Consider the following 27672-nt stretch of genomic DNA (forward strand, 5'->3'; position numbering starts at 1 on the left):
TCGTATATGGGTACATATGCATTACATATGTACGCATTTATGTCTGTAATTACACACAACTCTATTTAATAACTAAAAATAAAACATTTATATTTGCTTCAATTGTTTGTGTGCAAAAATTTAGGAATACTTGAATAGGGTAATTTTGTACTTTCTTGTTCGAACAACGACTCTTTATCTGTCGCATGTATGTACGAGTAAATTTGTCCATTGATAATGCTACGTGCTTCCAAACTTTCGATAGCTTCTCATGTAATAAATATTATCGCAAATTCAGTTCTTAATTGCTATTACTCTATAGCACACGTATAAGCGCATCGGATTAATCCGTAAATTCTTTAAACGACGAAGATTAGCATTAATAAAAATAAAATAGAATGTCGATTTGGGAATATCGTCCACAAACCATTGCCTTAATCCCAGGTAAGTAGCAAAACTTTTGAACAACCACACAGGGAATCTATTGAAACTTAACTGACGTTTTTAACGTAGGTTCGTAGCATTAATTTGTACATACATATTTTTCTACTACATACATACATTTGTGTATATGTATGTAGGTACAGTCATGGGCAGATAAATAGCACAGTTTTGCAACTTGGGCAAAGTCAAAAGCATTTCGCTGAAAATCACACAAGAAGGGACCAAGAAGCACAAAAACTGCATGGGAACAAAGTACTGATATTAGTCGGGTAGTATAATCACCAGGGAACGGATTTTTGGGACCTAAAAGCCTATTAAAAAGGCAAAATATGATAACGAAATAGGCTGGAAAACGCAAACCAAAATAGCGAAATAGGCAGGAAAACACTAGAAATAGCAAAAAAGGCAAAAGTTAGTTTGACAAAAACTGAAAAATAACAATCGATTACACGATATTCAACGGACGCCACTATCCAATTCCTATAGGGAATTGCTCGCTGACTCCGAAAATCGAGTTAATTTTTTATTCCATGGATAAGCTTTCGAGATATTTTCAGGTGTGCATGGCGTATGAATAATATTCTTTGCAGTTAATTTTCCATACAAAAAATCTTTTGCCCATTTTCATATGACTACTTATTACTTCTTTATTTATCCATCGATTTTCTTCATTATCAACTTGATTTTTTGTAACAGAACAGGCTTTAACACAGCTTTGAATGTACTGGACGTGAGTTGATACAAGTGGCGCCCAATTTAAATATGGGACGTTTGAAACTTTTATATTATCAGGAGTAAGGGCTTTTTCCTCGCTATAATTACTATTTTAAAGGTACAGTAGGCAACTACAAGCAAATATCTTAAAAACGGCATAAAAGGCAACATCAAATGTGTATATGTATATGGAATCAGGAAAAGCTAAATCGTGGACATTCTTAATCGAATATACTTTATCTCTTTAGCAGAAAAAAAGGCAATTTCCATAAAATCCTTTCGCTACTTATCACTAATAGCCCGAACACAATTAAAACGACGAGCTGCGGACCACAGCTTTCAAATTATTTTTTCACGTATTCTCATGTAGAAAATTATTTTGGCGACGACAGAGCTACGCGAAGACTGTGTTTGTGGCCAGATTAGATCTATTTCTATTTTTCCAGCGACAGATAAGGTTCTTCCTCTTCTTTTATGTCAAACTCATAAAAATTCATGATGTCGCTGCCGCGTTCAAAAAATTCATGACGCCATCGACAAAGCGGTTTGATAATGATGATAACAAATTGGAAGCTCTGGGCCATAGCTTGGCGTTTTCAATGTGTTCAGTACTTATTTTCAAAACAAAGATCTTACATGGATGGGCGAAATGTATGTAGTTCACTACGCAATTCGTCATATGAGAGAGAGAGAGAGAGAGCGATAGAGATAGAGAGATGTGCGGGTAGATCGATGAAGCGGTAGCGTAAGATGTAACCCTTTTACCATTTATAAATGGGATGACTCCATTGGAGTAGTCTTGCTACAGTTGCCGTAGGTATACCGTAGTAATCCCGTGAAGTTCGGAGAACTCTAAATAATTCATAAAACGCTGGAATATAACGGAAACTAAAAAAAAAATATAAAACATGAAGTATACCAGAAAATCAAATTTCCACTGTTCTTAAAAATTCCCTAAAAGTGAGAGACGAAAAATTAAAAAAAAAATTCCATTCCATTTAATCAGTTCCGCCAAATATGTATTTCGGTGGTCCAATATGTCTATATTTTAATTTTTAACCGACTCACACAAAGAGGATAACCTTGTTCGTCGGAATATTTTTTTTTTGTATGTATGTTACCGCATAACTTTGGAACACGTTAACCGATTTCGCCTTGGTTTACGACAAAAATTTGACACATCATTAAGCGGAACCTGTCATAACATGAATATGTAAATTCAAACGCAGGGAATTTAAAACTTGACTTTCGTTACGCTGAAGATTGTTAAATTACCGGCATCTTGAAAACAATGGCGGAAAAAAGTGTTTGGCCAGCTCTACGACCTGTACTAGGTCACATAAAAAGTTCGTGCGATTTTTTGTATTTTATAACACCGTGCAATTGTTACTTCAGCTGATTCCCCAAAGAAGAAATATTAAGTGGATATCTTGGAGGGTGATCGCCATTATTAACAAACTTCTTCAATTGATTGGCCAAAAGGATGAATTATTGAGCTAAGGGGCTAAAATGTTCTACGAAATTATCGCCCTCTAAAAAGAGATATATAACACCATCGGATATTTTTTCATCTTCGGTTAAGCCTAGTAAAATATCTACTTTACATTTTTTTAGAACATTTTAATCCACTCACTCTCATTTTTAATGAACTCGCATTGAAATTCTTCAAATGAATGCTAAAAAGACCCATTTCGATTGGGTTAAGTGGCTAAAATGTTGCACAAAAAAGTTTCCTCTTAATATTGATTTTATCATTACCTGAAATGCAAAAGGACGTAACAAACATCGTCGCTGAAATGCAAATAGTCTTAACTTATATAAAATTCAAAATTCAATTTTTGACTGAAATGATGAATTACTCACCATATCGTTTTATGAACAAGTCATTTTTAGCAAAAAACAAACGGACTTAAAAAAAATATATATATATCTATATATTTCAAGATCCAATGATCGGATCTAAACCAAATTAGTATGGGACCACCTCTGAGACACTACCTTTCCGTTGAAAATGAATTAAAGAATTATTGAAATCGGTTGACGTGGTGCAAAGTTATGCGGTAACATACATAAAAAAAAAAAAATATTCCGACGAACTGATAACCTCCTCCTTTTTTGGAAGTCGGTTAAAAAAATAAAAATAAAATATAAATTATTAGTCACGACTTTTTCTGTTTCAGTGACGATGCTTGTGACGTCTTTTTGCAATTCAGGTGACGATATGTATATCTCCGAAGATAAGAATTAGTTTATTTGAAGTGAAGTGAAGCTACACGCTTCTTGGGTCTTTCATTAGTTGAGCTTGACTACAACGATTGAGGAACTAGCCGATCTGGGCGGAGTTGTTGTAGCCGCTATAAAATTTTTAGATTTTTAACCACTGTAAAAATATTTGCTATAGATGAAGCAAAATCCTCTTAGGGCGTGACTGGCATCCTAAGATACTACCGCTTGGGCGGGTACATACAAATTTCAATTTATTTTTTCACACTAAATCCGAATCCGGAATCAGGTTATGAGGGAAACTCAAAAAGCTGCTCAAGAACAGGAGTTAGAGAGAAATTTTTTGAGAATATCTCGTAAATCAAAAATACGTTGAAATGCAGTAGCGTAGTATCTCGACCAAAACTTATGTTTTATGTGCATGCCCCAAAGTGTTTATTCATTAACACAGACCCACAACAGTTTGGCCGAGGAACTTAGCTGGTCTATTTCAATTTATTTATCTTCGATGAATCCGAATCTAAAGTCAGAATAATTCAAAATACATATGTATCTATAATTACTGTCTTTGGGCAATTCTTTTGCAGTTCTACTTATGTATAGGATATATTATATTCACTTTTTTCTCTCTGTCTCTCATATAGATGCGCTGATTTTCCTATCATCGGGCATGAATCTGGCGCTTGGCTTAGGCTATAGCTATTACCAGGTCTCCAATCACTTCCGATTCGCATGGTTCATTGGCGTAATAGCTGGTGTGCTACTGTCTGCGCCGCTTATACAAATTTCAATCAAGCGATACTTTGTAGTAAGTAACACCAAATATGGCAATACTCAAGAATTAAAACAAACTCAAAGTGTCTTTTACATCCTTGTCCCACAGTTACTCAGCAGTTTTGTGGTTGTGGTATCAGGAATTGTATACACAGTATGCCCACATGACGAGGTAGCTTTACTCGCAGCACGTTATTTAAACGGTATTGGAACTGGTCTCATAACGGTACCTTTTATTATGCACTGCAGTGAAATCAGCATAATTTCGAGACGTGGCGGTCACTTGGGGATCGAACAATTTTCCATTGCCATTGGCATATTTATACAAGCGACTTACACTGGCTTCTGGTCGGGCGGCATTACCATTTCAGCGAACCGTGTACACGGCATCTGTTGTCTCACCTTCGGCTTGATCGCATTGGGATTAGCGTACATTGTAATCGAATCACCTGTTTTCTTTGTGCGTCTCGTCAATGATGCTCAAGCATTGGACTGCTTGACACGTCTTCAACTGCCCACTGTACTTACGGATGAGAAAAAGGCTTTGTTGGAGGAGCATAAAAACTATGTCATGATGAATGAATATTTAGGCAAAAATGAAAGTTTTACACGTGGATTGGGTCCACTTGCAAGAATGATCCTGTATCGTGCTGCAGTCGCATTCACATTCTCGTATTTTTACAATGAACAATTGATGCTGGGCTCTGTTTGGGGCATTACCAGCGGTAATCAATGGCCATGGACCATTTACGCAGCACTACGCATATTGGGAGTGTTCACTGCCGTGACAATGCTTGATTTAATTGGGCGCAAAATCCCGAGTTTAATCGGTTTATTGGTCATGGGTGGCCTTGGCATTGGTATAGCTGTTTTGTTTGCCCACAGAGATAATTGGCAAAATGGGTATCAAATGAGCATGGCGTGTGCGCTTTTAATGATCTTTCAATTTTTCGCCGGCTTATATGCACCTACAAGCACACTTTATTTGGGTGAAGCCTTCCCGATGTTGCTGAAACCATACTTTATAGCATTGTGCATTAGTGTGGAGTGTGCTGTGCATATTATCGTAATCTGTACATATCACATGAATCTTCACGTTTTTGCATACGATACATTCACCTACGCCTATCTATTTGCTTGCTTTCTGCTATTCCTGTTCACGATACCCGATACAAAATTAACTACACTGAACGAAGCACAGGAACGATTCCGCGCCTGGAATCATTGGAGATCGTGGTGAATATATTTCACAAGAATTAGTTGCCGTCTCGACCAATAATCTAATAAAATTTTATTAAGAATGTATAATTAGAGTGTGGTTTAATATTAGATATCTAGTGGGTGCGGGTAATAGGGCTACATACATATGTATTAATGTACATAGCAATAAGTTACCAGCAAATTTTAAAAATAATGGAAAATTTAGGTGAAACATATGTACATACAATAAATTACCTAGTGGGAAAATGTAATGTTTAGTTATCGAAAAAATAATCAGTAAAACAACGCTTTTCACATTCGAAAATGCATTTTCCCCCATGGATAAAAAAGTCAAGTTGGGTCAAAAAATTCCATTATAAGTTCAATATTTCTTGCTCTATTTACAAAGATTGGGTACCATTGGAAAGGTAATGAACCATGCTTTCTCTATTCAAAAGTGAAAATACAAAAATTTGTCTCGGTTAAGATAAAATGCTAATAAATTACTCGAATGATATGAACTTCCTAGTAGGCCTGAAAAAAAAAATATCAAAACCAGCACTTTTCATCAGCTAAAATTTGTTGTTTAAAGTCAAAGAGGAGTGGCAAATAAACTGAGATGCAAATTTTATCGAATAATCGCGGATAACGAGTTTGCGGGTCTAATGAAATTAATAAATTGCTAAAAATAAATTTAAGTTAGCATCGTTTTACTTTTACATGAAATACTCAGTCCTAGTTTACTACAATCCTAAAAATGTATATATATTAAAAAGAACATATCTAAAAAAATAAGACCAAAAAGGTATTTTAGCAATTTTTGCATAAATCACATAACACAGACAAATTAAACATTGAGATTCAGTTTCAAATATACAAGTTTAAATATTATTGCGCTTGGTAATTTTCCAAATCAAACCCCGTCCCGCCCGACACCTTGATTTAAATTTTGTAGTTGTTATTTTTCCGTCTTTATCAGGCATTTTTAAAAACATTTCTGAAGTTGTTTTGAAATTTGGCGACATAAAATAATTTAATTAATATTTTCTAGAATATGGAAATAATACACTGTGCGGCGATGTCCTAAGAAAAGTGGGGCATTCAATTTTGCATTACCTAGTATCGAGAAATGAGTGGGATTTAATACGAAATTTTTGGGACTTTTTTGATACATTACAGTATTTATCACGCATGTAATGCATTACTACTTTTCCGACTGGGTAGTAGTTCCTCAACCATCCCAACGACATAACCAAGCCGTCGCGGCGGAACCAGCACAAACAAGATGAGTGACTTATAAATTATGGTTTTCGTATGTCGAGAAAAGACTTTACTTCTTAATTGCCTACTCAGTCCCAAGTAGCACCTGTTGGTAAGGACGATTCTGCGTCGGACTTCGACGATGCCGATTGTGCTCGACCTTCGGTTCTATCGGGAGATGCTCCTACTCTCCTGTCAGTGCGTACGCGCAACCAACACAGTTTTCACTCATTTACTTGACAGCTATAGTAGACATCAACTGAAAAGCGTCCCATTCCAGGTAATATCTTGCTTTTAATGGAAATTTGTTTTTTTTTTTTGTGCCAGAACGCAAACCCAGCGCACAACCAAATCTTAAGATTATCAGCCTTATTCTGTATCACGAACGATAGGCAACACGAACGATTCGTCTGCAGAGGAATGCTTCAAAAATTAGTCCGGTGGCATCATTTTAGCCGGTTTAAATGCAAGCGAGACCATTGCAACGTAATGTATGAAAAGCAAGACGAAGACGACCGATAGAGTTTAAAATCGCAATCAGAGGGGTTGTCGTCTGCAGACGAATCGTTCGTTTTGCCTATCGTTCGTGATACAGAATAAGGCTGTATGCTTCTCAACGATTCCATACACCAGTTACGACAAATGCAGTGGTTGAAGAGAACTCTGCGTCGAAAAAAAGGAGTTAGGGGTATAGAACTTTAAATTGAATTAAAATAATGAGTGTTTATACATAATTTCAAACAAAACACTTACTTAATTAAATAGCTAATTACATGCCCTTATCGTTAGAATATAATTTCGTGCACGTTTGTACCGCCACAGACTCGGCTGTGCAGCATGCTGGTAGTCCAATTTTCGACCATTTCGCTTTTCACGCAATGGGTGCTTTATAACGGCAACGGTAGACACACAAAGCTCTTTTCTGAATGATTTCACGTAAATTCGGAGAAAATATTCTAACGGCGGTAAATCGCGGCACGCTCGCGGTACTCAACCAACTGCCCATTTCGAAAAGTAACGCGTTGACCAAATGTTTTATCTATGTTTTTTGCACGCGTTTTTCCGGCGAAAGATTATCCACGATAAAATGGCAAACCAAATGGAGCCCGTTGCCAGATCTGAGCAAATACATAACCAGTGTATCGAATGTATCGAAAGTTAATGAGTCCTTTTTTGGCTAAGTAAAAGTTCGTATTACAGCTCGCGCTTCATAAATTACAATCTATTTGGCAGAAAATCAGCTTGACCAGCATTACTTAATAACTGACCGGTTTGGATTGATGCCTTCGTAAAAGTAAGTATTTTAATGTAGCACTTTTTCGGTCGATTTGTAAATAATATCTAAAATTTAAAAGAACTCGATTGTCAACATACCGATTAACCGATATTTAATTTAGTTGCTAAAAACAAATGGCTCCTCTTAAGAAACGAAAGCAAATTCGACAACAATAAATAAAATGCATACATGCATACATATTTTATTGCTAGGCATACATACATTCTGAAGTAACTACATTCTTTAACTCTAAAAATGTTTTTTCATAAGATAAATATTTAAGCTTTCCTAATGCATAGGGCTGCTTACAAATGTCATGTAAATTAACCACCAAATTAGGTTTAAAATACTATGTGTTAACATTTTTTTATCATACATTGCTAGCTTAGCATTTAATTCCAGCTACAAATACACTTAAAAAAAATCTTAAATCTAATACACTTTTAAAATATTAGCATTCCTAAAAAATTACAGTAGTGATTAGAGATATAAACAGTTCTCGTAGTGGTTATGGTGTTTATAATAAACCCGATGGCAATGTAATACGAAGGATGAATTACTCCGCTAGGGGGCGCAGGCGTTGAGATATTTAGAAACCGTGTACTAACCAATTATATAATAAATACATTAATAGGAATAGCTCCATAAAGAACACGGGGTTCGATTTGATGCATATTCAGAAACCTTGTTTTAAAAATATTTTTTTCCTATTAACCTAGTTCAATGAAGAATAATCGTTTTTTTTTTTTGGATTTTAATTTCAATAATACCATAACCGTTATCTTCAGATTTAATTTTTTAAAAGATTATAAACATTTTAAAAACGCAGTCTATATTATAATCATTCATAAAAACACAGCCTTTATTATAACGGTTAAAAATTGCGAAAAAATTAGAATCCAAAATAACGAATATCTTTGATCGAAAAATTTAAAATCAAAAAATCGATATTTTGCACTGGTCTAAAAATAGAAATCTTGCTATTTAATGATTATTTTGATATATTTTGATTCCTAGTGAAATAGGAATAGTTTTATGATAAGCTTTTTAATAAAATTTCAAACTATTTGAACCATCGAAGAATTGAGGTGTTGGAAACTACATATCATCCTGCGACCTGCATGCTTATGTATATACATAAATCTATTGTGCTAATCCTGTGTAAGTTCTCTCCTTCTTCTTCTTCTTCTTCTTCTTCTTATTTGACACTACAACCGTTGCCGGTTTGGGCCGTGACCAAAAAACCTCGCCAATTGCCACTCTCTTTTGCGGACTTGCGCCAGTTGTTAATCCAAAGTGCGGACAGGTCCTTCTGCACTTGGTCCTTCCATTGTGTTCGTGGGCCCCTTGCTACCGTTGTCCACCCATGGGGGTGATCTTTTCATCGGATCGTCGCCCTCCATACGTACAACATGTCCAAGCTAGCGCAATCGTTGTATTTTTATGAGCTAAGTTTTCTCCTTCCTTAGGGTATTTATGAAGTTTGGTACTTGGACGGAGACGATGACCGCTGCCCGAATTGTAAGAGTCATAGGTCCCATATACTTGATGGATAGCATAATATTTATGTGCTCTGGGGTTTTATCTGCCACCTGCAAGAACCTTCAGTCCGTATCTGCAGAAAATTTGATCTAGATAAGATGATATCTGAACCTTCAGTGTCCTGTGAAGTAACCTGTGCAAGTCTTCAGGCCCTTCCGGCTAAGAATCAGAAGTCGTTCCGAGATTATTTTAGAAGGTGTTATAATTTTTTTTATACCCGAGCGCACTTGTGCACAAGGGTATTATAACTTTGTTCACATAACGGTTGTTTGTATCAGGAAAAACGAATCGAGATAGATATAGACAAATGTATACATAAATGATCAGAATGAAAAGAGAAATCGATTAAGCGGTGACTGTCTGTCCGTCCGTCCGTCCGTCTGTCCGTACGTCTGTGCACACGATAACTCGAGTAAAACTTAATATATCTTAACGAAACTTGGTACGTGTACTTCTTTCGGGCGTAGGACGGATGGTGTTGAAAATGGGAAAACTCGGACAATACCCACGCCCACATCCCATATAACGGTAGCTTTCAGAAATACGAAAACTGCGATATTTTAGTAACTACTGAAGATTATTCACTGAAAACTGATATTTACAATAATTTTTAGACGAAAAATAAGAATATTATAAATTTTTTAAAAATGGGCGTAGCCACGCCCTCTTATGGTTACATGTGTATATCTTGGCAACCGCTGCACCGATTTCTTCCAAGCTTGGCACAGTTATTGGCCTTGGTACAGGACACCAAATGGCCGAAAAGTTTTCAAATCGGACAATAACCACGCCCACATCCCATATAACGGTAATTTGGAGAAATACGAAATCCTCGATAAATCAGTAAATATTAAAGCTAATTTATTCAAAATTGATGCTTGCAACAATCCTTTACCAAGAAATACGCTTATGATAAAATTTTGGAAAATGGGCGTGGCACCGCCCACTTATGATCACATTTATGTATATCGGTAACAGTTCTAGCAATTTTTACCAAACTCGGTATGATTATTGTGCTTGCCACATAAAAGCAAACCGTTGAAAATTATTGAAATCGGACTAAAATTACGGCCGCTTTTCATATAACGGTACATTTCAGAAATGCTTGAAACTGCAATATTTCGAAATTTAAGGACGCTAATTTACTCAAAATTGATACACCCCGGCTTACCATCTAGCGGTAGGTTTCGGAAAGATGAAAAAACATTTATTTAATATTTGCGCTGGGTATTTAATGTTCGGCTCCGCCTGAACTTAGACTTTCTTACTTGTTTTAGATTGCTTTTTTACCCTTCGGCATTCGCCGAATAATCCTCCCACTTACTTAGGAACTCTGGTTTTTAAAAATCCATTTGACATATTGGGTCCGCCATTTTGAATTTCCTAAAACTGATTTCCGTTTTGTAATTAGTGACTCAAATAACCACATAAATGACTTGACACTGTAAATGACTTGACACTGTAAATGACTTGATCTAGAAAAACGTCTAGATCTCTCTCGTTTGTCTCTACTTACCGAAAGTGCTCAATTTTTTCATGGATGCGACAAAAAGTTTAATAATGTCATCGAAATTCTCATGTGTCGGCACCCACCAAAGAGACTGCCTCTTATGCATATTTAGTTGGTTCAATTATGTTAGACTTTTGATTTAGTTTTAAGTAAGTCTTGGACTTTTAGTGCTGTCTGACTGTCGAAAATGATATTTGTCCTTGCCGCATTAGTTCTTCTACGAAGACATTTGTGGCCGCAGATTCCAATTGCAAAGGAGCCCTTGCCAATAGTTGTCACTGCCTCTACGAAAGTGTCCATTTCAGAAATTACCGATGTTGGGTAACATTTTCGGTTGCACTTTGCCTGTGAGCTTGCTGACGGGATCGTCAATGAATGGTTTTAATACTGCCAAGTGCACCGAAGGTCTCCACTCCCTGCTCGCAAGTTGCTAAGTCACAAAGCGCCCCAGCCAGCCTCATTTCCAATTAGTATAGATGAGTTGATATACCTCTGATAATTCCCAGTGCTTCCATTGGCCAGGTGCACATGGCTACTGTAATGGCTACACAGACTAATCGTGTAACTTTCGCAGAATGGTACCAGAACCAGTTTGACTTGACTTGACTTTGGGCCTTTGCTGCATACGTGAAAATAGTTTTATCCTTAAATTTAATGGCAGATGGGGTGATATCCCCCATGTTTAACCACGACGTCTTAGATAAGCATAAAATGCCTTAGTAGCCTTAGACCGAGGCCTCGCAATGAGCCGTGAGCGGCTTAAAATTAAAACATATGAAATACTAGTGAAGTGGGCGCGCATTTCTGTATGGCGCCGCTCAGCCGACCATCGCCCACCGCGCAGCCGCTCATTGCGTGCCCTCGGCCTTAAGTGTTGAACGTGAACGTAAAGTGAAAACGAAGAGCTACGGGCCGCAGATTCCAATTTGTTATCTTCATTATTTAAACGCTTTGTCAGTGGTGACATGATTTTTTAGAACGCGGCAGCGACATCATGAATTTGAATGAGGTTGACATAAAAGAAGAGGAAGAACCTTATATGTCGCTGGAAAAATAGAAATAGATCCAATATGGCCACAACCACAGCAGTCGCGTATCCCTGTAGTCGCCAAAATAATTATCTACAGTCAGTTTTAAGGCTGCTTGCAATCTAGAGGCGATGGTGTTTGCATGCCAGCCCACCACGATGATGACTAGATAACCAAAAGCTTTGAATACATTGAATTTTAAGTTTTCCAGCAGCTCATCAGCAGCCAGCGAACATAGTAAGGCAGATATAACACCCCTTTATCACAACCACGAGAAGTGTTAAATTTCAACATGCTTATGAATGATGATCTTCTCAGTTGTTACCTTAGAAATATCTGTCTCTGCCATGACATCGAATGTTGTTTCATATGAAGAATTATAAAACGTATCTAAGATGTCCAGCAATGCGCAAAGGGTAATCTGTTTATACTCCAATGCCTTTTCTATTACCCTTGCTAGACTATGTATTGAAGTAGATTTCCATGTTATCTTAAGCTTAATTTTTGAGGAAGTAGTTTTCTAAGGTTTTTATTGGAAAAGTACAGACGGCAATCGCTCTATATGAGTTTACCAGATTTTCTGAGTTGCCTTGTTGGTAAATTATTTTCTTTGAAATTATCTACAGGCATTATGAGTTGACTACAGGCATGTCTGATAGTAACTAGTATATAGCCTATCTATTTAAACTAAACTATTTGGTTCTGTGTACATTCCACCAACGGTTCTAACTAGAGCCTTACACAACACACTATTTTTTCTGTTTTCTTGTTGAACCATTTATAAATACACATGTCAAAAATCTACATAAAATCACTAGGATTTCACGCTAAGCTAAAAATGTAATCAACAAAAGGATTTAGGGGGTACTTAGTTCTTTGCATCAGAACTTCAGCAAACTAGACACTATCTGGCATTCTTGAACCAGTGTTGTTAAACTATCAAACACACAGATATGTACATTAGGGCAGAGTAATTTAATTTCGAAAAAAGTGTATGGCATATTCGAACTCTACGTTCGATTCTAAGCAAAAATGGTGAATAAACTATATACCAAAAATAACGTTTGGCACTCCCAATTTTTAATAGAAGGGAAAATTAGTGCAGTATACTATTTGCTGAACGACATTAATTTTTGATTTACAAAAGTTTGTGTTTTCTTCATATTTAAGAGACTACTTCACGAAGTCGAGAAAATATAAAATTATGTACAAATTTTTTTGGTACAATGAAAAATAAATTTCGACCAAACAAGTTACAATCTAATGCCTTTACATATGAAAATTGGGAGGGTTAAACATCATTTTTTGTCTATAGTTTTTTCACTATTCTTGCTTAGAATTATTCTAAATTTTTAATTTGCTATACACTTTCTTCGAAAATTTTAGTGCGAACAAATTACTCCGCCCTAACTTACATACATATGAATTTTATTTGGCGCTTAGATAAACGAAAAAAATAAGTACAAAAAAAAGTCATTTATATAAGAAGGCTATCAATGGAGCTGTCAGTACTTTTTTCGCGCTCATGGAGCTAGGAACTACGACTCCTATCCAGTTAACGGGTGTTTTAACAGTTTTGAAAATAAAGCATTTAACTTTTAACTTTTAGGATGGTTGCCGATACGACAAACAGTTATAACCGTTTATGGGTAGATCGCCCACAAACGTTAGCGGTTATATCGGGTATGTAAATACAAGTGCATAAATAGTGTGTGTTTAACACTTTTGACGCTGGTGTAGTGTAGTAATGATTCGATATTTTTGCACAGATTTCTTCATCTTCATGACTGGTGGCATGAATCTAGCTGTCAGCGTTGGTTGGTCGAAAAGTGAATACACACTACAATTTCGCATCTGTTGGTATATTGGCGTAGCGATTGGTGCATTTATTGCTCCACCACTTGTGCAGTGGAAACGCAAGCGATTATTTATTGTAAGTACTTATATAAGTGCGTACTGTTTTTTGTTCTTTTGATGACGATATTGAGGCCTTTAAAAAATTGAGTTCCGATTTGACACCATTATAAGTGAAAGCGTCCTACAAGCAGCTACAGTTTTTTTTTATAAAGGGTCACATATTAAATGATAAAAATTATGCAACATCCATTCATTTCGAAAAAAAACGGACGTAAGCGTAAGTTTTTTTCTACCCTCTTTTTGATGCAGAAATGACAGAGCATCTACATGAATTTCTGCAACAAAAAAAAATCAAGTAAAAATGTCACTTAGGTTATTTTCGCGGTAGGCCTCGGTATGGCAGTTAGCATAAATTTCAGCAAAGGCTTAAGTTAGGTTAGGATAGAGCGGCTGCCACCTTGGAAGCAAATACGTAAAGTTCCATTTCCCACATAGGTTAACCACGAGGAAGCCATTCCTCTCCACATGCACAGGTCCAAGATGGAGCTCGTTAAGTGATAGCAGGTTGGAAGCTCAACAAGTGCCTCGCATAGACTTCTTCCACTTCGACTGAAGCAATGATCCTAGCAGACCGCAGGTGCCACTTATAGTAATAGAAACATCCGTTGTCGTTATTTTAAGGCAGACAAACTGGCTAAAGCAGAGGCCTATTTAGATTTATCCGAAGCGGTTCCATTAGGATATTCTGATTTTCTAGGATTTGGCTTTGGTAGATTTGTTCCATCTACTGCTGAATTAAATGCACTTGCTATCCTGAAAGAGGTAAAGGTGCCAGCTTCGGCATCTTCGTTAGGCTTGGACTGAAACTCTAGACATCGATACAGAAAGGCCTTAATGGATTCCTTCTCGCCTCCCTCATAGCACCTTCTCTAGAGAATTGGTGCCATAGCGCAATAATGTCATACAATGACAACGATAAAAACCCTTACCGCAGATTGGTTTCGTTTCAGATGGTTTTCCGTCTATTTCCTGTTTAATCCTGGCTATATTTAGCTTGAGCTCCCAACACTATCTCATTTGTTTCAAAGGTAACTTATGATAGCTGTAGAAAATTTTCCAATTTTCTTTATAATATAACATATTATGTTCACTTAGCGGAGGTTAGGTTAGGCTTGTTTGTTTAGTAAGCTATAGAGAAAAATACTCGGTGCCAAAAACGAAGTTTAGAAAGCAGCTGATTTCGGTTCACCCCTGGCTAGAAATTTTGAGGTTTTTGCCCAGTCTTCGCTGAGCAAGCAGAAGGCTCATCTATACAAGAGTAGTCCACATGTAGTCAAAGGTACTCGTACTGTTTCTTTCCTCAGTGAGGCCTAGTTGAGGGTGCCTTTGCTGGTCAGCTCATTTGCCATTATGCGCTGGTACCCATATAAAATCTGGACAGAAAATTCCCAGCAGTGACCGTCGAGCAAATAAGCAGCCAACTGAATGCTTACTTCATGGCACGGAAATGATCACAGTGATCTGGATGCATAAATTTTTAGTTAATAGAAAAGAAAAAATTCTCCAGTGAAAATATATTATTGGTACCAGTCTGGCCATGATGTTAGAGCCTCCACGAATATTAGAGTGCGCAGATCCTGCGTCAGTTAAGCACACGTTGCTCTTGAGTCGATAGCCCGGGCTACTTCATCCCAACTGGTGGATAGCCGTTACCCTATCTTATCTTGAACGCCGTGCGAAATACTACCTTATCTCGATGAGCTATCCTAACTTTATACTAACGCAGGCTCTTAGACAAACTATCTTATCTCAGCTTTGGCAGACAAACTATCTTAAATAGGACGAGCAAAGTTTTTCTTTCGTATGTTAAGCTGTTGAGTTAAGACACAAAGGAGTTAATATAGTTGTTGTGACATCGCTGGGCTAGTATAGTGTTAGGATAGTTCACCGAGTTAAGATAGTCTGTCGATCGGCTTTCAAGATAGTTAGGATAGATTGAAACCTATCGACCAGTCGAGATGAAGTAGACGGTGGGCCCGCAACCGGATTGTCGGCTAATAGATTTCTGCTGCCGTAAAAAGGTCTGTAGCTGCCTTACCTGCCATTGCACGCACTCAAGCTTTCTAACTAGCGTAGTTTTTTTCTAGTGTAATCCGTCTGGCTCAATATGGACCTAACTATGGTTTCACAGAGCCCAGAAAAAAGGCCCGTTCTCTTACCAATTGCCCATCTGCAACAGTAAACAAACACAGGGCCAATGAAGCGATGGTTATCTCGTTAGTTTATATATCAGAGTACAGTTCGACTATCTTGTCAGCTATTTCGTTCCCTTTGATATTGCAAATATATGCCCTGGAAACAAGTGGAGCATTCTGGTTCTATGGTGCGAAAGGGGCTCGATATTTCCTTAAAATTCTCGATTTCACTTCCTTTGATCCCACTGCTGTTGCCGACGATGAATATGCCCAGTGGCGATAATTACCAAGTATCTATTAATTTAAGAAACCGTACGAACCCCGAAATACGAGTACTATTTATCTGTCAACAGCCTACTTTAATCTAAAGGCATAACTTTTGTTAATAATTAATACAAAAATATATACATACATAAATATTTAACATACATTTTTTTCCTCATTATTAACCTGCATTAATTTATCTCACACTTTCACAGATCTTGCCAAATCTACTTGTTGCTGCTTCTGCCATTGTCGCTGTATCCGGCTACCAATACTTGGGCGTACTGATCGCATCTCGATACCTTGACGGCATCTGCATAGGCCTCGCGACAGTTTCTTTCATAACGCACGTCAGTGAAATCGCCTCGGAACATCGACGTAGTTTCTGTTTAGCCTTCGAGCAAATCGGTTTAGCTATTGGCGTCTACGTTCAAATGCTATACACTGCACTGTGGATATCGGGCACAAACTTCAGCCCCAATCTCCTAATGGGTTTGTGCAATCTATTCTTTGGCTGTGTTGCCGCATTCATGACATACACACAAATCGACTCACCAATTTTTCATATGCGAAAAGGTGATGAACCGAGCGCTGTAGCTTGTGTGAATATACTCTACCAGCCACCGATTTTGACGGAAAATAAGCAAGCGGCAATAACCGAAATCAAAATGTATGTTTCTGTGAATAATACAATGTCTGTGGGAGAAAGTTTGCTGAAAGGATTTGTGCCGCTCATCAAGATGATTATCTATCGGAGTATGCTTTCGTTCATCATTGCATGGCCGATCAAGTTGGCGCTAAATGATGGCGGCCTTGTCAGTGCGCCTAACGTTATCAACTGGCATCCGGTGCTATATGGATTTCTCGGTTTACTCGGCCCTGTCGTTGGATCGACAACGCTGGGCGGCATAGGACGCAAGTGGCTGAGTTTATGCGCATTGGCGGTTGCGGGTGGCATGACGCTCGGTGTGGGTATTGTGTACCGCAACGAGTCGAATATGACGAATGCGGCACAAATGTCAATAGTTTGCGCTTTGCTTATGATCGCACAATTTCTTGGAGGCATTTTTGCACCCAGCACAACGGTTTATCTCGGTGAGGCGTTTCCATTGAAAGTGAAGCCCTACTTTATTGGACTGTGTATAATTGTGCAAAATATTGTTGGTTTAGTTATAATTTGTACGTTCGACTACAGTTGGCACAATGAGTATGTTTTTTGCATTACTATTGGTGTAATTATGATATTTTTTGCAATTGTTTTCTGCTTTATGTTGCCCGAAACTAGAAAAACGAAACTACGCGAAGCGCAAGAGCTATTCGAATACTTTTTTAACTTTAAGATATCGTAAGTGATTTGGTAAGCATGAAAGCTCTTGCTGATTAGTTTGAATAGTTTGTAAAGCTTTCGAGGAATTAAAATTTGGTTGTTCGCTGCTGTCAAAAGTTCTTTGAAAGATGATTTCACTGTGAAAGCTTTTTCTTAAACACTTGTTGCTAGCATAACCAATTTGAGAAAAAAAATAAAAGCTTGTAAAAAGGCAGGCGGAGAGACTGAAAGCTTTCGATTTGAGTTTTCAGATATCCTGTTAATAACTGGATTAAAAGTAAAAGTTTTTTCGCATGCACGTTTATTTCAAGGTCATCTTATAAGCATGGCGAAACAATATGTAGATATGCATACATACATACATTAGGGTGGTAAAAAAAAAAATTTCCAGCTACCCACTAGAACTGCAGAATATGCAAAATAAGGAGACCCGCGTTTGTATTATGAAGTCGAATTAATATTTAACCGTGCCGCCAGAGCTTTGAATTTTCCCATATATTTCATATGGGAATTTTTCGTAGAATTGCCATACAATCGTTAACAATACATATTTTTTATCAAATAAAAATATTTACCTTCGGAAACCTTCAAACAACTTTAAAATTTTGCTTCCTTTTCTTTACATAACAGATAATCTCATCTCTGATTTACAAAAATGTGTTATTTTATGTGTTCTTAACCTCATCACGCACGTTTTTATATTGTTGAAAATTTTCTGGAAGAAAACATTTATATTCGATCAAAAATAATTTATTTTTAACGATTTTGTAACAATTTGACGAAAAAATGTATTTTCATCAAGCCCCGGCGGCACGGTTAAATATTAACCGATTTCAAAATAAAAAATAGGCTTCTTATGCATATTCCACTTTTTATAATTCTGGGGAGTGGCGACAAAAAAACATCCAAAAGTTGATTTTCTTGTGAATTTTTGGACCACCTTAATGCATGTTTTTCAAATATTAACCTAGGTATAACAAGTATGTAGCTAATAAGTTTTAATTATAACTCAGTAAATCAATAGTAATTAAAATAATAAATTCCACAAACTAACAACTTAAACAAATTAGAATTTTTAATGGGCCATTCTATGTATAAACAATAACCTCTCAAGGATCTGAAAAATCTACGCGGGATTTCCAAAAGGCACAGATATTTTAATATACGTATTTAATATTTAAAGATGGACTGGCAATAGACTTTGAGTCATTCCACGCAACTTTCGTGTCTATTTTCAATAAAAAAATAAAAATATCGCTAAGATTTTCATAGGTAACTATAGGTGTTTTTGCCTATGACTGTTACCTTTGCACACCCTTTTTTTTATAATCAAACTTAAGATATTTTAATGCTGTTGGTGCCATGAACAACACCGTTAATATGCGATTATTTTTTTCGCCTAAAATCTTTCAACTTATCGTCGCGTGTCAACAACTAATTCCAAGCTTCATTTGCATTTGATTACTCATTGCACGAGGTTCCATTTTTTTTAATACAACTGCTTTAAATTTCACAATGTCAAACATTTTATCACATGGACATTTACTTACTAGCATGCCATGATGGCTTTTTATTTGTGCCGACAAAACACATTTTTTCAAAGTAACATGCTTTAGCGGCTAGTGGAGCTTAATGAAAATGTATATTTTGAAAAGCTAACATAATTCTCAATATTATCCTTTCACGGTAAATTTGTTTATACTTTTGAACTAGTTATCAATGTTATGACATTTATGTATGTATTTGTGGAAATGCTCAGATAATCGAACATGTAAAAGCCCTGTTGGAATTTCGAGCGAAATATATTCCGAATGTGTTTCTAAGAAAAACATTTCCAAAAAGCTTAATTTTAAGGAAGCAAAAAAATCTTAAGGTGATGTGCTTCCTCGGAAAAAAGTGATAAGTATACCAAGGGACGATCATCTTCACGATAAAGGATGCAAGACAAATGCAAAGCACGTCAGGAATAAAAATCAGTCGGCTAGAAGTGGATTACGTTTGACGAAAATGCACCTTCCTAGTGGTATTCGATCATAGGCCGCTGCGGATGCGGCAAATTGCTTATCAGCCGGTATTAAAAGAGCTTTCGATGCTTCAATCATAAGTAAATCCTATTAATGGAATGATAGCATAACAGACCTGTGACGACAATGCAACAAGGCTAGGCGTAGCTGCCAAAGGCCATATTACGTGGGCCATATGTGGATTTGTACAGACGTAAACTGACCTGGTGTGCTGGACACCTTCTACCATTCCAAGCTGCTAAAAGAGGTATCGCCTCTCCCGCAGGGACTTAAGCATTGCGCACACCAACGCGATAACGATAGCGATAGAGATAGCGATAGAAATCGAACGCAGCACGTATTACATACGTTCAATTTCTATCGCTACCTCTATACTTGTCGCTATCGCCTTGGTGTGTGCAAGGTTTAAAACTATAGATGGAGAATTACAGACGTTATCAATCTTACGTGATCGAACATCGAAGCTAATAAGCCCTAAAAGAAGTTGGTGGCCTATCCACGATATCAATTAATTTTAATATCGACGCTTACTCCGTTGCTGCGAAGCTGGTTTCCAATGTCACACGAGCACTACCCCCACGTTAAAGTCTCAATTTACCCAGTTAAAGAACACATTATAATGCTTAAGAAGCAGTTTCTGGTCGGCTGTTATCGCTGGAAACATTCGAACAGACACTTCCTTTAAGCAAAACCTCTTCCCAGGCACGTCAGAAGGTCTCCCTTGGAACTCACGGACGCTACCTAAACATACATACGTTACCCATTCACTGAACCCGACAGCGTACCGACAAGCCATAGGCAGCATTCACAGACAGTCCATCACCACATTTAGAGTTACTCTCGCCGCATCTGTTCCGTTATTGGAGCCCAAATCAACATCCTTAGCGGCCCATGAGCTTTAGCTATCGCGAAAGACTGGTTTTTGTTCAAACTCGACGACTTCCGGCTTGTGAAATCTGCCCCACGATATCAACCAACTCTTCACCTGCCTACTCAAACCGAATTAAATAACACACCTTCCCGTTTGATCCCAAATCGTCGGAACAACACTTGTCTTGGCCCACCATACGCTAATGGCGTCTGATTCAGAATTGTAAAACTAGAACTAAGTATACATTTATTAATAACTTAGTGAGAGGGAAGACCAGGATATTTTCTTGTATTTATGTAAAAAAATATATATTTATTAGTTTAAAAATATGTGGGTTGGCGCTGTGACAGGGGTAATCATCAGTTACCACCACTGCATAGTTGTAAGCCACGTAGAGTTCACAAAAAACTCCAGAAGCATTGTCCGGAAGATGTGTTAGACTAGGCCCAGTATACTCTGAAGTGTCGTCAAATTATAACTTTAGAAAACTTTATTATATGGCAATTGAGAAGTGCATGTGCAAAAATTTTAAATTAATTTAATGAAGGGAATTTTTGTACATACAGCAGAACATATCGTGCATTTAGGCGCTTAGTGTTTGTAGTCGCGCCTAAACAACATACATACATACTACATCCATACATATGTAGTGCGAAATCAGAATTTTGCTTCATTGTACATATAAAACATTAATGCTCAAAACAGTGCCCACGGGCGGAACTCTTTTAAGCACTCTGTAGATTTTATATTGGCGCGCATAGAGTAAAAGCTCTCTCTGAGCGGGTTTAAAATCATGGTTTTTTACTCTCTTTTTCTCCATAGGAATTTTGTAACACGAATTTTTACCAAGATATATTTAACAAGGTTGAAGTGACAACCAAATTAAGCTCTCATTTTAACTGACTATATTGTCAAAAAAATATTCATATGAAAACTTTTAATAAAAACTATTTCAATAACATTTAAACTCTTTTGTTCCATGTTTTCTACTTAAGCCGCAGTTTAGAAGAGAGAAATATTGACATCAGTTCTACCTTATTGAATGGGTTTTGATGTTTACCTTTATTTATTGTTGAAAACAAAAAATGAATTTTTTTAAATTATTTTTAACAGTATTCGTCCATATTGCTTACATACATATTCCTGTATATGCATACGAGGAGGTTATGAAAGTATGATATGTATTAACAGTAATATTTAAAAAAGCTTGCATGTTAACAAGCACTCTATGTTCGTAAATATGTCATCGATTAAGATAAGAATATACTCGTTTTCCCACTAACTAACAAACTTTGTTATCATTCACGCTGCCACTGTCGAAACTTTGTGTACCCTAATTTATCTATAGAAATATATATATCGCCAACTTAGCGTGAAAAGTGGCTAAGTCCACTTTTTTGTGAAAACTCATATTTTCATATAAGAAGCAAGAAAAATTTTAAATGCATCGTTCATCGTTCCCGAAAGGAATTACTTTCTTTGCATTTATATTCAACGAAAGGTAAATTCGCTAAGTCGAAGAAAGGCACAGAAAATTCGATGAGCAAAATAAACTAAACCGTTAGGGTGTTAAGAGCGCAGCTGCTGAAAGAAAAAGTTTTTTTTAATAATAGCGGTTGCCCTCAGCAAACAAAGGCAGACCTCCGAGTGTATTTCTGCCACGAAAAAAGCTTCTATAAATCTATTTGCCGTTAGGTGGCGGCGTAAAACTGTGGGTCCCATGGGCGAAGCCAGGTAGGCGCTAACCCCCCTAACTTTCAAATTTTCCTTATATATATATATAAAATAGTACCCTGAAATGCCAGCTTAATAGGGTCGAGTCTAGGGTCTAAGTTCGGGCGGAGCCGAACATTAAATACCCGGCGCACGTATCAAATATATGTTTCTCACCTTACCGAAAGCTACTGCTACATGGTAAGCCGGGGCGTATCAATTTTGAGTAAATTAGAGTCCTTAGATTTCGAAATTTTGAAGTTTCAAGCAGTTCTGAAATTTACCGTTATATGAAAAGCAGCCTCAATTTTAGTCCGCTTTCAATAATTTTCAACGTTTTGCTTTTATGTGGCAAGCACAATAACCATACCGAGTTTGGTAGAAATTGGTAGAACGGTTACCGAGATACATATATGTGATCATAAGTGGGCGGTGCCGCGCCCGTTTTCCAAAATTATATCACAAACGTATTTCTTGGTTAAGAATTGTTGCAAGCATCAATTTTGAATAAATTAGCTTTAATATTTACTGATTTATCGAAGATTTGGTATTTCTCTAAATTACCGTTATATGGGATGTGGGCGTGGTTATTGTCCGATTTTAAAACTTTTCGGCCATTTGGTATGTTGTGCGAAGGCCAACAACTGTGCCAAGTTTGGAAGAAATTGGTGCAGCGGTTACCAAGATATGCACATGTAACCATAAGTGGGCGTAGCTACGCCCATTTTCCGAAAATTTATAATACTCTTATTTTTCGTCTTAAACTTATTGTAAATATCAATTTTGAGTGAATAATCTCCAGTAGTTAAAATATCGCAGTTTTCGTATTTCTGAAAATTACCGTTATATGGGAAGTGGGCGTGGTTACAGTCCGATTTCGCCCATTTTCAATACCAACCTACCTTGGATAAATGCAAACCTACGTAGAAAATTTCGTTGAGATATCTCAATTTTTGCTCGAGTTATCGTGTACACGGGCGGACGGATAGACGGACAGACGGACGGACAGACAGACATGGCTTAATCGATTTCTCTTTTCATTCTGATCATTTATGTATACATTTGTCTATATCTATCTCGATTCGTTTTGGCTGTTACAAACAACCGTTATGTGAACAAAATTAATATACCCTTGTGCACAAGTGCGCTCGGGTATAAAAAGAAATACTGTGGGTTAGGCGACTTCTGCTCCCATGGCCACAAATAAGGCTTTTTCTAAAATTCATCAAAACCACATATTGGTTTATATGGCTTTGTGGTATCACAGTAGGTCCGATTGAGGGCCTAAGTATATCGGTGTACCTAGCAGCAGTCACTTCCACTTGTATCTGAGTGGTTAGAGTACGACTCCGTGGGATACAGTTTCCATTCCTGGTTTTTAATAACAGCGGTCGCCCTTCCGCAGTGAACGGCAAACCTACAGATCTATTTTGGCAATGAAAAAGCTACTAACAAAAACACGAAGCCTACGTAAACTGTATGCTACTCGATTTATGTGATAGCGCCAAGATGCACAGCACAAATTTTGTGAATTAGTTCGACGTAAAGAAAAATGGAAACACAAAATATTTTGCTTTCCTCTGCCTTTTAATATATTTAACTTAGGTGGAGCTATAAAAAAAAAACATAAATGAATGTAAAGGTGTGCATGCCGAATTTATTACCTCCCTTTTTAAATATTTCACAGAGAGATAAGACATGAATCATTTTGATAGTGGAAAACAAAAAGTTTTTTTCGCTTTAGTATTATCGAAAGCTTCATGGAGCGCAGAACCACAAGCGTAGGGAAAAGAACACGCTATACATTTTTAACATTTCTCGCATTTTTCCTTTTATTCGCGTTGTTATTTTGCGCTTTTTTTGCTTAACTAGTATTTGACAAAATGACTACAATTAATTCCATAGAAAACCGGGGACGATTTTCGACTGATCTTCCACAGTCCAATGCTTTGTTATCAGGTGAGTTAGTGGCATTCATTGGCGTGGACTAGAAATCAAAATTTGTATTTAATATTTTTTTTTTTATTTACAGAGGTTTTCGTTTTTATAACCGGCGGCTTTCATTTGGCCGTAAGTGTGGGCTGGAGCTTTATCGCATTTAATTTACACTTCCAAGTATGCTGGTTTATTGGGATAGCAATAGGTTGTGTGCTCGCACCACTGCTTGCCCTTTGGAAATATAAACGACTGATTATCGTAAGTACAGGTGTAAAAGCGAAAATAATTAAAAAAGTATAAGAACATCGGCGCATCCTTATTTCAAATATTTTCCATCCATACAGTTCTCTCCGATATTAATGGTCAATGTTTCAGCCATAGTCAGCATAACTGCTTCCAGTAATACCACAGCACTGATCGCTGCGCGCTACTTGAATGGCATTGCCATCGGCCTGATTACAGTCTCATTCATTGCAGATGGCAGTGAAATTGCATCAGAGTATCACCGGAGCTTTTGTTTGGCATTGGAACAACTTGCTCTAGCAATCGGCGCTTTTATACAAATTATATACACCGCAACTTGGCGTGAAGACACAGACTTCAATCCCTACTGCCTGCAAGGCATATTTTGCATAGTTTTCGGTATTATTGCAACGGCTTTGACATTTACTTCGATCGATTCGCCAGTTCTCCAGTTGCGAAGAGGTGATGAACCTGAAGCTTTAAATTGCGTAATACGCCTATATCGGCCAACTATAATGAACAACAGCAAGCAAGCCATCTTTAACAAACTCAAAGAATATGTGGCTATGAATGAATCGATGTCGCCGGGAATGAGCTTCTTGGGGAGTTTGAGCCCGCTGATAAGGCTTTTGGTGTACCGAACTATGCTTTCATTTATCGTAGCACTGCCAATTACCAAAGCTCTAAATTGGTCTGCGGATATCAGCGTTGGAGGTTTAAATGTCAATTGGCCACCTATTCTCTATGGATTTCTAACGCTATTGGGTGTAGTTGTGGGTACCGTAACAAATTATGCCATTGGTCGTAAGGCGGTGAGTCTTATTTCGTTATTATGTGTCGCTGGCTTGACCATCGGTGTTGGTGTTATCTTTCATGATTCAACATGGCTGATTGATTCCACGCAAATGGCGATTGCCTGCACGCTTCTAATGATTGCACAAATTTTTGGTGGAATATTTGCGCCCAGTACTACAATTTATCTTGGTGAGGCATTTCCGTTGCAATGGAAACGCTGTTTCATCGCTTTTACTGTCTTTGTTCAATATATGGTGGATCTGATCATAGTATGCACATTCACTTTTGATGGATACAATGAATATATCTTCTGCATCTCTGCTGGCGTAATAATGTTTGCTGGCGTAGTCTTCCTCTCAATCACAATACCAGAAACACGAAAGGCTACGCTGAGAGAAGCACAAGAAAAATTCTCATATGCACTACACTTGGAATTTTATTGAGATAAATTTAATCAAACGGAAAGCGGAGGCAGTAATGTACATTTCTGTATCGAGTTCAAAACTTATGCCGAATATTCACTAGGAATTGAAATGACAAAAACTTAGTTCCTTTAAAAAACCAATTGATGAAAATTACTTCGAAGTAATGCCACCAATATTTTCGTCACTTTATGCCCAGCGGAATGCGGACATTATAAATCTCGAAATTAAAACACTGTTTTAAAACATATTCTCATAAAGATTCAATCGCGTGCTCAGATTCGGCGTAAAACTGTAGGTCCCTCCCCTTTGTGTGGCAACATCAACACGCACACCACAAATCGGAGGAGCAGCTCGGCCAACCACTAACGTATTATGTAAGCGCCAATCTATTATTTATTATTTAGTTGTAGCAAATTGTCACCATTTCATAGTTTTTGTTTAAATAAAATAATTACCATAAACCCATATCACCAAATGCCACTGAATCCTCTGTAGTTATAATTTTTCAGGGATCTTGCCCCATCTCACTTAGATCAAACGATCAGAAGGTGTTGTTAACAGTTTTGTCTCTCTCTCTAGGACCACAAATATAAGTTTCTATATCCTCAGATGCGACCTTGTGTGATTTCTGCATTTGTTACTATTACATCAATTTTGAATTTTTGTAAGTACCCAACAAAAAGTAAGCTTAGCAAAATCGCAGCCCCCAATCAGCCAGTTGCTATCACTCCATGAAATCTTTACCAAACAAAATGTATATTTCATCCATGCCTGATTGTTCATCTGTGGCCGAAACGAAGTTACCAGGATTTTTGAATATTCATACCAATATTATTCCCACCAGTTAGCTAAATCCGGATAATTTGTATCGCCCAGTCCGGCCTCATAATTATCTTGCTCAGCGACTAATGAAACAAAAAGATTTTTGGTTTAGCAGTCGAAAAATTAAACATCTGATAACGGATCGAATAATATCAATTTCATCGGGATCCGAAACATGGAAGTATATGGCACTAGAACAGCGCAGACGTGCATAGAGAGAGTTTAACCCTGAGTCTATAGACAGAAAGATTCTTTGGTCCAGACATTCAGAGTAAAATATTTTTCTGATCGCCAGTGGTCCAATAACGCAAAAAAGCTGACGGATACAACTGCTTTCTGCGATGGTTTCTCGCGAGATAAGGGTTGACAAAGTTCGTCTCCTGTATAGCCACGTTAGAGAAGTTATCGAATTTCAAAGAGTCTAAACAAACAAGTAGTACGACGCTCGGTGGTCTGAGAGTGGTAGAAAGTCCTAATTTCGAAATGTGCGGAAATGTCCAATTAAGTGGTTAACTCGATTCCAAACATGTCTACTTACAGGTTTTAAGGCTTTTTCCTGAGAAAAACTGTTCCAGCCATTATCAATGCACACAGGAATTCGGTGTTGTATGAATAGAATTTTTACATAAGAATTTGAATACGCATTTTACGGGCTCAGCAGTGGTAGTGGAATGATCGATTGAAACTGGATTTGTCATCATCTTCAATATGAAGTTCAATATTCAACCTGATGATGGAGACTTTAACAAACGTTACAGAGCAAATATACTCAGGAACCATTTACAATAAGTCATCTGTCAGTTCTCCTGCCTATTCGAAATAATATAGAGAAGTAAAGCGCACTGGTCAACAGAAAGTACCCATGTCACTGTCGACACTTATAATTTAGAGATAATAGAGGATGTCTCCCTAGAATTGCAAAGTAGAAGATCTCTTGGTCTGTGAGACAGTTGGCAAGTAAATCCAACAGGGTAGGGTGGACGATGGTATTATTTGACGACGTGTCACTTTGGGTGTGCGGGGAAAAAGCTTATTTTTAACAAATTATAACGATATATATATTTAAAGATATTTTTTGAAAAATTATAACAAAGATTTGCTCCAGCTTTTGCTGCACGGTAAATAAAAGCTTTGTGTACATTTTTAGCGCATAATTTCAAAAACGCCAAATTTTGAGTTGTGACTCTTTTGAAGACGGTGTGCGAACTGTCTTTCTCATCACAGTCTTTTGAAAGAAAAAAAAAAAGA

General features: G+C 37.2%; 3 protein-coding genes across 3 annotated transcripts; all 3 read left to right on the forward strand.

Annotated features, from left to right (window-relative positions):
• The first annotated feature begins 335 nt into the window (after positions 1-335).
• On the forward strand, positions 336-5501 carry LOC118734693 (high-affinity glucose transporter ght2-like). The gene is made up of 3 exons (XM_036464401.1): positions 336-423; positions 4005-4168; positions 4244-5501. The coding sequence occupies exons 1-3, from the start codon at positions 378-380 to the stop codon at positions 5372-5374; spliced, it is 1341 nt and encodes a 446-aa protein (XP_036320294.1). The 5' UTR covers positions 336-377; the 3' UTR covers positions 5375-5501.
• An 8059-nt stretch (positions 5502-13560) lies between these two features.
• On the forward strand, positions 13561-17615 carry LOC118753973. The gene is made up of 3 exons (XM_036488848.1): positions 13561-13633; positions 13720-13883; positions 16482-17615. Exons 1-3 carry the CDS (start codon positions 13561-13563, stop codon positions 17613-17615), a joined length of 1371 nt encoding a protein of 456 aa, XP_036344741.1.
• A 6406-nt stretch (positions 17616-24021) lies between these two features.
• Positions 24022-25757, forward strand: LOC118734694 (arabinose-proton symporter-like). The gene is made up of 3 exons (XM_036464402.1): positions 24022-24160; positions 24234-24397; positions 24484-25757. Exons 1-3 carry the CDS (start codon positions 24085-24087, stop codon positions 25618-25620), a joined length of 1377 nt encoding a protein of 458 aa, XP_036320295.1. The 5' UTR covers positions 24022-24084; the 3' UTR covers positions 25621-25757.
• Positions 25758-27672: the final 1915 nt, after the last annotated feature.

This window comes from Rhagoletis pomonella, unplaced genomic scaffold (genome assembly GCF_013731165.1).
Source record: "Rhagoletis pomonella isolate Grant_MI unplaced genomic scaffold, Rhpom_1.0 Rhpom_scaffold_00002, whole genome shotgun sequence".
NCBI classification, from domain to species: Eukaryota; Metazoa; Arthropoda; class Insecta; order Diptera; family Tephritidae; genus Rhagoletis; species Rhagoletis pomonella.

Coding starts and splice junctions, on each gene's coding strand:
- LOC118734693 (XM_036464401.1), top strand. CDS start 378: ATGTCGATTTGGGAATATCGTCCACAAACCATTGCCTTAATCCCAG. Junction 424..4,004: donor AACCATTGCCTTAATCCCAG/GTAAGTAGCAAA, acceptor TCTCTCATATAG/ATGCGCTGATTTTCCTATCA. Junction 4,169..4,243: donor CAATCAAGCGATACTTTGTA/GTAAGTAACACC, acceptor CTTGTCCCACAG/TTACTCAGCAGTTTTGTGGT.
- LOC118753973 (XM_036488848.1), top strand. CDS start 13,561: ATGGTTGCCGATACGACAAACAGTTATAACCGTTTATGGGTAGATCGC. Junction 13,634..13,719: donor AACGTTAGCGGTTATATCGG/GTATGTAAATAC, acceptor ATTTTTGCACAG/ATTTCTTCATCTTCATGACT. Junction 13,884..16,481: donor AACGCAAGCGATTATTTATT/GTAAGTACTTAT, acceptor ACACTTTCACAG/ATCTTGCCAAATCTACTTGT.
- LOC118734694 (XM_036464402.1), top strand. CDS start 24,085: ATGACTACAATTAATTCCATAGAAAACCGGGGACGATTTTCGACTGAT. Junction 24,161..24,233: donor GTCCAATGCTTTGTTATCAG/GTGAGTTAGTGG, acceptor TTTTATTTACAG/AGGTTTTCGTTTTTATAACC. Junction 24,398..24,483: donor AATATAAACGACTGATTATC/GTAAGTACAGGT, acceptor CCATCCATACAG/TTCTCTCCGATATTAATGGT.